The sequence below is a fragment of the Leptonotus elevatus genome, chromosome 9 (assembly GCF_054856555.1).
Source record: "Leptonotus elevatus isolate MCC_2025b chromosome 9, RoL_Lele_1.0, whole genome shotgun sequence".
In the NCBI taxonomy this organism is placed as follows: Eukaryota; Metazoa; Chordata; class Actinopteri; order Syngnathiformes; family Syngnathidae; genus Leptonotus; species Leptonotus elevatus.
Window position 1 is genome coordinate 10369968 of NC_141247.1, and position 13311 is coordinate 10383278.

General features: G+C 41.8%; 2 protein-coding genes across 3 annotated transcripts; both read left to right on the top strand.

The window, feature by feature from the left end:
- Positions 1-1791: 1791 nt before the first annotated feature.
- maea (macrophage erythroblast attacher, E3 ubiquitin ligase) lies at positions 1792-10692 on the top strand. 2 transcript variants are annotated; one of them, XM_086085890.1, is made up of 9 exons: positions 1792-1926; positions 5686-5868; positions 5926-6129; positions 6205-6327; positions 8037-8113; positions 8190-8298; positions 8370-8503; positions 8771-8966; positions 9288-10692. In XM_086085890.1, exons 1-9 carry the CDS (start codon positions 1858-1860, stop codon positions 9381-9383), a joined length of 1191 nt encoding a protein of 396 aa, XP_085942016.1. In that variant the 5' UTR covers positions 1792-1857; the 3' UTR covers positions 9384-10692. The 2 variants fall into 2 exon arrangements, with proteins under 2 accessions (XP_085942016.1, XP_085942015.1); XM_086085889.1 differs by lacking the exon at positions 1792-1926 and adding an exon at positions 1980-2597.
- Positions 10693-11623: 931 nt separating this feature from the next.
- On the top strand, positions 11624-13311 carry LOC147168348 (heterogeneous nuclear ribonucleoprotein A0-like). Its single transcript, XM_086085895.1, has one exon. The coding sequence runs from the start codon at positions 11705-11707 to the stop codon at positions 12605-12607; it is 903 nt and encodes a 300-aa protein (XP_085942021.1). The 5' UTR covers positions 11624-11704; the 3' UTR covers positions 12608-13311.

Genomic DNA, 13311 nt, shown 5'->3' on the forward strand with positions numbered 1-13311 from the left:
TGTGGAAAAGTGAGCTGTGGTCTGACGAGTCCACATTTAAAATTGTTTGTGGATATCATATATGTTGTGTCCTCCAGGCCAAAAATGAATTGTTATCCGATTGTTTTCAGCGCAAAGTAACTTGCACATCTGAGAATGCTGAAATGTACATACAAGTTTTGGAGCAACATATGCTGCCATCCAAGCAATGTATTTTTCAGGGATGTCCCTGCCTTTTTTTTCTTCCAGTAAGACAATGCCAAGCCACATTCTGCACGTGTTACAACAGCGTGGCTTTGTAGTACAAGAATGCGAGTAGACTGCCCTGCCAGCAGTCCACCTCTATCTCCCGTTGAAATTGTGTGGTGCATTTTGAAGTGCAAAATATGAGAACAATATTTTTTGTGTCTGTGTATTCAATTGAATATTGTATACAGTTGGTTGAAAAAGATTTCCAAATCATTGTATTGTTTTTATTTGCGTTTACACATCCCAACTTCATTTGAATTAGGGTTTGTGTAATAAAAATAAAAAAAAGTCTAAGGTGGTTTTATAATGGGTCAATTTGACAATAATGGGGGGTTTGTTTTATGAAAACAAATGCTTGTAAGAACTTTCTCAGTAGCTGTTGAATATTTTGTGTATGAAAACAATGTGTTGTTTTTGTGTTTACATAACTAAACCGGCTAAACTACCTCAGAAACAATACCCAACCTAGCACAAATATGCTCTACTTCTAGAACAAAAGCCACATGAGCCATCTAAAAGCATCAAAGCCCAAAAAAACTGAAAGTAGTCATAAAATGTGATGACATTATTATTAGCATGTTGTTCATTAATGAGTTGTTTACATTCGGTACAACATGTGCAGTAACAATATGAGAACTCAAACAAGCTGTGTGACATAGCTAAATAATGTGAAAATCCAGGTCCATGGCTTTTAAGTTGTTTTTCATGTCTGTGAAAATGTGTTTAAAATCTGCGGTTTTTTTTAAAACGGGTTTTACAAGAAATGTGAAAGGGGCTGAAGATGTGCAGAGGCAAGAACTGCAACACCACGCATGGTGGAAAAGAAGATATGACCAACGAGCATGCGTCATAATGATTTAAACACACACCTCGTCATTCATTCAGAATAGTAACGTGTGTGTTTGTGTGTGTACCCACTGCAGTCATCTCCACCTGCAGGTGATCCCCCTCCTTGTGTCTCTTTCATGCTGTTTCCCCATCTCAAAGAGCCTTCATCCTCCTCCTCTCGAGTGGCGCTGAAGCAAGCAGCTGACGGGAACACTTAGAGCCTAATTACAAGCATGCATGGCTGCACGATGATACACACACATGAGCACACACTCGCAAACGTTTGCACACACACATACAAATTAATGATACGTTAAATGCTGTAATGCAGTAGTGTACTATATGTAGTTAATACTACATCATACTGAGATAGCCTATTGTAAATTCCTCCTTTAGCTATGTTAAGGTTTCAAAGTATGGTTTTAAGTAATGGTTAGGGTTTTAAAGTATGGTTTCGATTTAGGGTTATGGTTTCAAAGTGGGGTTTTAAGACATGGTTTGCGTTTCAAATGTAGGGTTTTAAGTCAAAATTAAGGTTTGAAACTAAGTGCACTTTCACACTAGGATGAGGGTTTCAAAAATTAAAGGTATCAAGTGGGTTCGGGTTTCCAGGCAAAATTGGGGTTAGGGTTTTAAATCGGGGTTTCAAGTAGGGTTTAAAATAGTGGCCACAAATGAAGAGAACCACCATTCCACCAGATGGCGGTAGCAAGCGAGCGAGGCAATGCTGACGCATTAGAAAAAACGAAAAAAACACACACAAACAAGCCCTCAGTTGAAAGCCCCACGCACAAAACCAAGATGGCGGTGCAAGAGTCAGCGTCCCAGCTCTCCATGGCTCTTAAAGTACAAGAATACCCCACGCTCAAGGTAAACAATTGACGCCGAGCGACCACTCGGCGATTATCGTGACATGGTCGGGGGAATGGAGAGAGACGCTGATTCCTGGCGAATTTGACACCGATCTTGACGGGATTTCAACGTTAGCCCAGACAACTTAGCCGACCTATCAAATGCACGTCTTTCCCCTACATAACAGGTTCGGGATTTTGCGTGACAGGTTGTGAGAACTTACTGGTTGCTAAATTGGATAATAAAGACTTTAAAATGACATGTCAGTGTAACAAGGCTTCCTCCCTTTATTCAACATGGACGACGGGCTGGAATGTGTTTCTTGTCGTAAAATGGCGTCACGCGAAAACGTTTTGACAGTCAGATGGTAGTCGAAACACGAAGTGGTCAAACTTTAAGGTCTCAAAGAGCACGCTCGTCCGGAGCATACAAATCCGAGCCAGCTGAAAGGGAGATCTGTTGAAATCACTAGTGTTGATCCGATGAGGGGGGCAAGTGGGGCAGTAGAGCTCCGGTTTAGGGGGGCTAGTGGGAGCCCCGTCCTCCGCGAATGTTCCCCACAAAATGGCCAGCGAGAGGAAATAAGCAGCCGCTCTTCTCTCTCGCTGCGACACCTAACCCGGATTACCTCCCCCATCATCTTCCTCCTCCCATCCTCGCCCTCCACACACACGTCTGGATCTCTCGTCGTGAGTAGCAATACATGAACAACCTCATGCAGTACATGCTAAATCAGCCTTTGTATGTGTTTATGTTGAAGGAGGGGTGGGTGTGCTTTGTATGTGCTTCGCCTTCGATGCTGCAGTCAAGAGGGGATGGCGATGATGGGATCCATTTTAAGTCTAGAAGTGGCAGCAAATGGGGGGGCGTGGGGGTTTACAGCTGCAGGCATGTTGCAGGAAAAAAAAAATGTCGTCACAGCCAGTTGCTAATCTGCATTGCTACAAATAGCCCACCTAATTCAATTTGGAATACAGTGGTTTTTAACCGTTAGCATGATGATTCTTATATGAAGATGTTTAAATGAAGTCTCATGCTATTACAGTGTTCCTAGCTGCTATTTGCTGGATTAGGGAATGGAGCGGGCTACATGTGGAAGAGGATAGGGACCGAACCCCACTGTGAAAGTCAGTGAGTAATTGTTGCCTAACCTGAAAGGTTTGTAATTCTCTATTGATGCCTCAAGCTTTTTTTCTCTATTGGACAAGGTTATGTCTTGACTAAATTAAGATCCCCCTCTCAGTTCAACATGGGTCATTTTAGGGCTGCTGATTGCAAATGCATTTTTTTATTGTGACCTTTGCCTAGCCATAAAAAAGTGAACAGGTGAGTTTTTCAGCAATTAACAGAGGTTTGATCATTCTGAACTGTTGAACAGTTAAGTCAGCATGCAAGCCTTCACTCTATATCTGTTCTATGTTTATACAAATATCATCTGGGCTAATAATCTTGCTCACTTATGACCAGCTAGTGTGAGAGATTATCGTGTGTGCCATAGAAAATTATATAATTACACTTTTTACATGATTTTGCTTTTTCACAGATTTTGCAGGGGAGGGGGCCCTATCCTCTGTTATTTGCTGAACACTCAACAATTTGCTGATTTTGTGCACAGGCCAAAGCCATGTCAAATGTAAAAATATTAATTTGGTGCCATCTGGTGGCGTCTGAGTGCCAAGCAACTACAGGTATTTTGAAGTGAGGGGAGGAGTGTCATTTTGTAGAGCCTTTCTTAATTAAAAGAAAATATGTATATTTTTTTCCACCATCTTGTGGCATCAAAAGACAATTCCAAACCGTTTTTGGGTGGCATCAATAACTCTCGTTCCCCGTGTCCCTGACCTCCACCCAGGGATAGTTTTTGTTTTCTTTTGTGTTTGTTCAGCAAACAATTACGTAGTATTGTAAAGTCTTGTACCTGAATGTTCATAATTTGGGCGAACTGAACGTAATGCATTTCTCTGCCTGGTGAACGTTATTGTACATGAACGTGCTTTATTTTCATTCAAGAGTGCCAAGTTTAGTTACAATTCCAGGAGAAATCCTGGCTAAACACCCAGCAAACAGTTCATATGTAGGGGATAAACGCCTCATTTGGCAACCCAAGCCTCTTGAGACTTGCACAGCTGCATGCGGCATCAGAATGGAAAGCGTGATGGCAGTTTGGGGGGGAAAAGGAGCACCTGGTGGTTACCTCGTATACCTAAATTTGTATTGGTTGCTGAAAAATGGTAAAGTGAGTAAGTTATATTGTTTGTTAGTCTCTGGTAGACATTGGAGTGTTTCCCTTTATTATGGAATACGTTCCTGTTTTAATTTTAATTTCTCATTTTTAAAAAAGTATTCAAGCAGCTAATTTTTCCTCACGTTTTTGAGACTTAAGGTTGAAAGTTGCAGCTGGCTACTAGTGTGGACTGAATGGGGAAAGGCCAGTTTTTTTTAGGGTGATGGCTCGTAGTAACATTAGGCTGTGGGGGGGGTGGGGGGGTGGGGGGCTGTGCTATGATTTGTATTCCATATTATGGTCTTTGCAGCTTTCCACTGTGACATCCATTTTGTTGTCTGCGTCCATCCGTCCCACGTCTATCCTTCAATCGATTTCAGCTATTAATTCAAGTTAATTTGTCAGCCAGCAAAGAGAGAGCAATTAGTTTACAAAGTGCACTTACTGTTGACATTTTGACAATTTAGAGATTTTGTCGCTGTATTTAGAGACTTTTTCCGCCCACGACCATTAAATTAAGAAGAAAAAAAGACAGATTTTAATCTCAGGCTGCTCGATTATGATGAAAATATTAATCACGGTTATTTTGGTAATAATTGAAATTACCATTAGGACGGTCATTTAATTTTTGGTACAAAACAAGAAATTGTTTAAACGTAAAAACGATTAGGACAAATACCATTCTTTGAAACACTAGTTATGCAAGTTTTTTTGGATGAAACAACATTTTATTAAATTAGTTATTTTAACATTTAAAAAGGTACAAACGTGTGAATTTTAACAACTCAAAATTAGTATTAAAAATATATTTTTTTGTTGGTGATTATACTGATTTTGTAATTGTGGAGTGTAGTAATTGAAATTGTCATTTAATTTCAATTAATTGCACAGTCCTAGTTTAATTCCTGCTTAGAAAAAGTCAACACAAGTGATCATTTTCATATTGTGCCATATGTTTTTTATGAGGGAAAAAAAAGAAACCTGCTTTAATGAAATCAGAGGGGTCAATCGCGCTGAACATTGTCAAAGACAAGAAGACCATAGATATGTTGCTAAAGCAATGATTGCTTATCCATGATGAAAACTTGTGACAATATTTGCTTCCAACCTTCAAATATGTTTGTGATGTTGCAAGTATAAGTAAGTATAGGTTGATATTTATATTGCGTTTTTATTAATTTTTTTTGTGCAACGTGTTTAAAATAAATGATAAATGTGCAATCAAAAAATACCCAAATACGAAGTTTTATTTTACTATTACTCCTGTAGGAGTTGGTGCATGCTGGAGATGAATAGGTTCCATGCTTGCTTCAGGTATCAGGAGAAATAAAGCAAATCCCAGCAGGGGAAAAAAGAAGAAGCAAAACTTGATTTGAATGTTGTCATTATAATTTTATTTTCGAGTAAGTGTATAGGAAGGTTTTTTTTTGTAATTAAAATTGAAAGTAGGATTTTTGCAAGAAAAAAACCAACCAACTTGACATGATACGGTATATATTTCTTCCTTCTGAGCATCAAGATACTCAAGCATCTCGCTTTTTGCCATCCTTCAGGTGCCCTACGAGACACTGAATAAGCGCTTCCGTGCGGCCCAGAAGAACATAGACAGGGAGACGAGTCACGTGACCATGGTGGTGGCCGAGCTGGAGAAGACGCTCAGCAGCTTTCCGGTGGTGGACTCGGTGGTGTCCCTGCTGGACGGCGTAGTGGAGAAGCTCAGTGCACTGAAACGAAAGGTAATGCGCGTTTCCCACCTCCGGATACGCTTATTCAATCTAACGGTTTTTGTTTAGGCCGCCGAGTCCATCCAGGCGGAAGACGAGAGCGCCAAGCTGTGCAAGCGGCGCATCGAGCATCTGAAAGAGCACAGCAGCGACCAGCCGGCCTCTGTCAATCTGTGGAAGAAGAAGCGCATGGACCGCATGATGGTGGAGCACCTGTTGCGCTGCGGGTACTACAACACGGCCGTCAAGCTGGCGAGACAGAGCGGCATCGAGGTCAGCCATTTTGTCTTGAAGCGCTGCTCCCCGGGCTTGGTCTGTTCGTTATCAAGGCTTTGTTTAACTTTTCAGGATCTGGTCAACATCGAGATGTTCCTCACAGCGAAGGAGGTTGAGGAGTCCTTGGAGAGGCAGGAGACCGCTACCTGCTTAGCCTGGTGCCATGACAATAAGTCCCGTCTTCGCAAGATGAAGGTCATTATTACACAAGACAATCATGTAATATGATCGGAAAATACACACATACGCAACTCAATGAGAAAAATTGTAAATTATGGTTTCAAGCCATGTCAAATGGATTTAAATTAGGGTTTTAGGCATGTGTTAGAAATCGACCCCTAGGCATCATTATGCTGCGGTCAGACCAAATGCAAGTTGAGCTTATTGGTGGTGTGATTGCATATAAAGTCAATGCAGTTTGCGTGGATAGCGGGAATGTGTGCATGGCAGCGTGGATGATGTGTTTGACGTGCAAGTTGAGGGGGGTCGAGAACAGCCGTTTTTTTGCGTTCTAAAATTAGTTAATACCTAGTGTGGACTTTGTGGCTGACAAATATGATAACACTGGATATTTGAGCATGAATGGTTGCTTTTTTTTCCTTTTTTTTTTTTTAAGGCAAGGACAAGAAGCAAAATTAACCCTTAAAACAGATACAATAGCTACAATATTTAAAAAGTAAATACAAATTATAGTTCTATAAAAGTCAAAACATTAATACTGTATACACATATATATATATATATATATATATATATATATATATATATATATATATATATATATATATATATATATATATATATATATATATATATATATATATAAATTATACACCAGATTGTTTTTTTCTCTCTCCCAATTTCTGATGTCACTGCATGTGCTCCATTTCTATGGAGCCACAACACTGACAATAAGATTTGGTATTGGAAAAAAATTTAATTGTGGAAAAAGCTGCATTGACATTGAAACAAATATTGGCATTGGAAATGGTTGTATTGAAAAGTAAAATACAGGCATAAAAAAAACGCTTTTCTTCAAGCATATTTTTTCAATGCCAATCTGCAGATTTTTTTCACACTTCTCCCCCCGAGTGTCACAGGTTTTCAGTTTCAACTCTCTGGTTGTCAGTTTCACTTCTCTTTTTTTCGGTTTTAGCTTATTGGCAGTGTTTTAACGTGTGAGGGCGAGGTTGGGGGCGGGGCTTTGAGCACGAGAACGCTTTTCAGGAGAGGAGAGAGGAGAAGCGGCCCTCTCTCGGCTAAAGGCAATACTCATGGGTACAAGTTCACCAGGAACTCCTAAACCGCCTGTAAGCCACAAGGTTATATATGTGGTTATATATGTTACTTGTGGCGTTAAAACCACCATGTTTGAAATTACTTTATGCATTTTATGCATCATGTCATGCTAATTTAACTAACGTGCTAACTGGTTTGCTACAGAAACATTAACACTGACACCACAAGGTTATATGTAGAAAAAACACAGATTTACAGGCGGTTTAGGAGTTCCTAGTGAACTTGTATCCATGAGTATTGCCTTTAGCCAAAAAAGCTGAGAAGCTGGAAGGCGTTCTCACGCTCAAAGCCCCGCCCCCCACGTTAAAACACTGCCAATAAATTGAAATGTGAAAACCTGTGACATTCGGGCGGGGGAAAAAAAGTGTAAATAAATCTGCAGATTGGCATTGAAAAATACATAATACAAAAAAAAATGCTTAAAGAAATGCAACTTTTTCCAATGCCAATACTTGTTTCAATGTCAATGCAGCTTTTTCCCCAAAAACATTTTTTTTTCCAATACCAAATCTTATTGTCAGTGTTGTGGCTCCATATATTTCACCACTAGATGTCACTAATGCAACATTCTTACAGCAAGGATCTGATTTTCTATGGTTGTGCAGAGTTGTCTGGAGTTCAGTCTTAGAATCCAGGAGTTCATCGAGCTCATTCGACAGAACAAACGAATGGACGCCGTCAGGTACTTCAACACTGCTATATTCATATTATTATGTTGAAGACACTTTCATTCACACCACATGCTTTTGACATGCCAGACATGCGAGGAAACACTTCAGCCAAGCCGAGGGTGGACAGTTGGACGAAGTACGGCAGGTGATGGGCATGCTGGCCTTCCCCTCAGACACACACATCTCCCCGTACAAGGTAACACACAATGGTCAGCGAAGTCATGTGACCTGGTCCTGGTTCATGTGAGAATCTTGTGGCGCACTCAGGATCTGTTAGATCCGGCCCGCTGGAAGATGCTGATCCAGCAATTCCGGTACGACAACTACCGACTGCACCAGCTGGGCAACAATTCCGTGTTCACCATCACCCTACAGGCTGGGCTGTCGGCCATCAAGACGCCGTATCCTTCCGCTGCTTAAGCGGGCTAGACGCATGCCAGCTTTAAGCTTTTTTTTTTTTTTATGTAATTTTTGTGCAAGTAATCACTCTGGTTATTGGTAGAATACTTGGTTTTAAAAATACTCGATAGCGGCAGGCCAAACAATAAAATGGAAGCTTAACTTTAGAGACATGCAATATTGGGGCTTTTGTTGACTTTAATCGCAAGTGAAGGAAAATGCTCAATAGTTGCACCTAAAGAAGTGTGAACTTTAACCTTCCCTTCCAGTCAATGTTACAAGGAGGATGGCACCTCCAAGAACCCCGACTGTCCCGTGTGCAGCAAGTCCTTAAACAAGCTGGCGCAGCCTCTGCCTATGGCCCACTGCGCCAACTCCAGACTTGTGTGCAAGATCTCCGGCGAAGTCATGAACGAGAACAACCCCCCCATGATGTTGCCCAACGGATACGTGTATGGATACAATGTGAGTGTATACACACACACAATGTACACAATAAAATGTGTGGCAAAAATGTTGCGTTAGGTGTGTAGAACATTAAATATGATGATTGCTAGGTTAGAGAGGCATACATTACACATAAGTACATTTTTTAATGTATATCAGATCTTATATTTGTTGTAATAAAGATTAATTTCTTGTTTGTTGAAAAACACATTAGTAAAGGACCTTAAAAAAAAATCCCAATTTGACTTTTTCCTAAATCGTTCAGCCCTAGTACTTAGAGATACTTGAAGTTATTAATGACAAAAGTAATGTTTTTCCCCCTTTGTCTTTCTCTGGTAGTCCCTGCTGTCCATCCGCCAAGATGACAAAGTAGTTTGCCCCAGAACCAAAGAAGTCTTCAGCTTCTCTCAGGCTGAGAAAGTCTACATCATGTGATCATGCGCTGTAACAATTAAACACAACAGAAACGCCAGAAGACCCCCCCCCCCCCATCACACCACACACAAACAAACATCCCATCCCTGCCCCACACCCCCTTCTGAAGGGCCATTTGATCTCATAGACACCCGGATGCTTCCGTCAAGACTGGTGTCCAGAGATCAGATAGAAAAACATGTCTGCCAGGTAACAAAGTATGTGTTTTGTTGCTGGAGGATGGATGCACATGCCTACATTGTTGCCTCTGTACACCCCCACCACCTTGTCCCCTCTACGGTGGCTTAAACAGCTACATCAGGACTGCATTAGAGATGTAAATAGTAGATAGGCTCCGTTCACAGCTCCTGATGACTCATCGCGGGGGGTGAGGGTGGGTGGTGGACGACTGAACAAGTCTGTTCTCCACTGGTTTAACTCCTTTCTGCACTCATTTCATTTCTACAGTTGCATACTAACTCATGACGAGTGTCTTTGATTGACAATGAGGCTGGTCTTCCTTTTCATTTTTTGGCCTTGGGAGAGTTTTTATTTTTTCTTCCTCCCCCTCCCACTCATTTTCACCATCGGGCTTAACTTGATTCACTCGCAATGGGAGTTTTGATAATGGACAAAAGTACAGGAGGTCCATAGTGTCTGTTTAAAATGTAACCGCTGTTGCAAAAGCAAATGAATAGACAAATCTGTGGAAATTAATACAAAATGAGGAGTAACTATTGAGGTGTTTTGATACACCATTATTTTTTTCAAACTGAAGTGGAGAGTTAATTGTAAAGACACTTTGTGGACACCAACTTGCCATTGGTGTTGAACCCTCAAGGTGTTTTGACGAGCTCATTCTTGCACACCACACTCATGGGACTTTGTTTTGTGCACTGGGAAGCATATAAGAGTAAATGTCGCAACATCTTTGAACAAAAGGACTTCTGGTCCAACCGCTGACTAATTGTTTAGGTGTTCCAATTATTTTGTCCATATAGTGTATATGTTATTTTTGAATGAAAAAGGACTGCTGAACAAATTGATGAATTTGAGATGTGACACCTTTCTTCACCGTCATTTAGATTGATAACACTAAGCACAAAATTCAGCATGACTTTTAAATATGTTTTAAAATCCCCACCATATAGAAGTAAACCAGTCATTTAATTTTGTCTTCTGACTGAAGGACTGTGACAAACCAGGAGTTGCTGCCTTGTGCCCATTTCATGACTCTCAATCGTCTTGTGTGTTTCTGTCTTTAGTCTTAGATGAAGATGATTGTTTTGTCATCAATATGCCTCATAAAGATTTTACCAGTCTTTTTGAATTTGCTGCTTTCTTTGTGTCTGTTTTGAGGGTGTGGCTTGCTCATGACTTGATTCTGCTTACATGCATGGTGTCTGCTGCGTCTCTCATCTGAAACTTTGGATTGAGGTGTGACAATGCAAGCCATAGAGATGCTAATGTTTTACTCCCCCACTTTTTTTCCACCAATCTACCACCTGAGCTAGTTTTTGGAGCACTTCAATGATGATGCTAATTTTCACGCATTAGTGTCTGAATTTTTACATGCTTGAAAATTGAGTAGATTTTTATTTTTACTGATGTGTATCAATGTGTTGCCTGAGTAGAAGACAAAACTAAAGAATCAAGGTGGAACGTTGAGAAATTAAGTTACTGTTTTACTCTAATTTGAAGGTGTTCTTTGACCAGATCTTCTTGAAGGTGAGATCACACAAAAACATTCTTCAAAAAGGCCATTCCCCCCCACACACAAACGGCTCAGTTTCTCCAGAACACTTCATCTAATTTACAAGATTTTTGCTGCTTTCTACTTTGTTTGAAATTGCCTTTCCAACCAGACTATGGATTATGTGAGGGAGGGTTTAAAATCAAGGTTTGAAGTCTGGTTGTGGGTGTCAGACAAGCTGCAGGGTGTCAAAGGGTTTCAACCAGGGTTAGGGTTTCAAATGTGGGTTTTTAGACCAACTCAAACTAGTTTAGGATGTCAAAATGAACAAAGGATAGTTTTTTGGGGTGTTAAAATACCAATCATAGTTTGGATTGAATTTTGTTATTTAGACGTTTGGTAATTTTTTTAATACGTCATAAAAGCAATCCAGGTAGCTTTCAACATTTTTAAAGGACGCGTTGCCTTTAACGAAGAAAAATAAATGAAGTGTACCGGAAAAGAGGCGGTACCCAACTCGACGCGGGGCGTGACGTTATTGGTGCTTCAATATAAAAAGAACTGCGTTTCTTTTCTCTACCACCATTTTGAGATTTGCCACACTGAGGTAAAGGGTTTCCCCGTGTAATCAGTAATCGCGATTTCAAACATGTCGGACCAGCTTTGTAAACTCTTTGTCGGCGGCCTCAATGTTGACACCGACGACGACGGCCTCCGCGCCCACTTCGAGCAGTACGGCTCGCTCACCGACTGCGTGGTGGTGGTCAACAAGCAGCTCCAACGCTCCCGCTGCTTCGGCTTTGTCACCTACTCGACGCCCGAGGAGGCCGACGCCGCCATGAGCGCCAGGCCGCACACTGTCGACGGCAACACGGTCGAGGTGAAGCGGGCCATGTCGCGAGAGGACGCCAACAAACCCGAAGCGCTCGCCAAAGTGAAGAAAATCTTCGTGGGAGGGCTGAAAGACGACATCGAAGAGGATCACCTCAGCGACTATTTCTCCCAGTATGGTCAAATCGAGAAGTCGGAGGTAATCTCCGACAAGGACACTAGAAAGAAGAGAGGCTTCGGCTTCGTGTACTTCACCGACCATGACGCCGCCGACAAGGCCGTCGTGATCAAGTTTCACACCATCAACGGACATAAAGTGGAGGTGAAGAAGGCCCTCACTAAGCAGGAGATGCAGGCGGCCAGCCGGGGCGGCATGACTCCGAGAGGAAGGTCCAGCCGAGGCATGAGGGGGAATCAAAATGGCTACGGTAGTAGAGACTATGGTGGTGGAAACTACAACTACGGAAATGGCGGCGGAGGCTACAACTGCGGCGGAGGCTACGGGGGCTACGGCGGACATTATGGCTACGGCGACCAGGGCGGCTACGGTGGCGGCAACGGCTACAGCGACTTCGGCAGCAGCTACGGCCAACATTCAACCAGCTACGGTCCTATGAAGGGACCATTCGGCGGCCAGAGAAATCCGGCTCCCTACACACGTGGAGGCGGCGGTGGCGGTTACCCCAGGGGGGGCTACGGTGGCGGCGGCGGAGGGTACTAGACCAACTCCACAGTCCACACCTACCGTGATATCGCCCACCAACCCTCCAGATTACTCCAGCCCCGGATTTGGACGTCAAAAGTCAAAACTCAGTAACGGGGGTCGACCCCCCACAAACAAAATGAAGACCACAAAGCCCCCAAACAGGTAGGAAGGTCACTTCCTAAAAAGAATCAGATTATAACAAATTAGGACACTCAAAATACAAATAAATAAATAAAAACAGGATTCTAAACTATTATGTTGTACCATTGCCCACACGTGTAGTTGGCGTTAAAACAAAAAAACCCTTTTGCGTTCACCAGTTGTTAAAAGTTGAATGTAGGTTTTTTTATGCTTATTTTAATATTTTAGATGCATAGTTTTGTTTGTAGTGCACGGGCGTGAGGAAATTGTGGTCTGTTGGTTTTTTCCGTAGCTGTTGTCACGAGGCCATTTTGTGACTACTCACGTTTGCCCTAAGTAAAGATGGCGGGAGAGGCGCTGCTTTTGTTTCCCCCTCGTTGTGCCCAAAACCGACCACGCTTTCATTTTAGCTGTTCCGGCTATTTAGTGTCCATTTGTAATTTACCCCCATTCAGCCTGTAGAGCAATATCCAAATGTATGCTGTGTACTTTCATGTTCTTGAGAAAAAAAATACATTCATTACTGTTTGAAGACACTTATTCTGTATGTTCATTCTTAAATAAAAGGTTACACCACA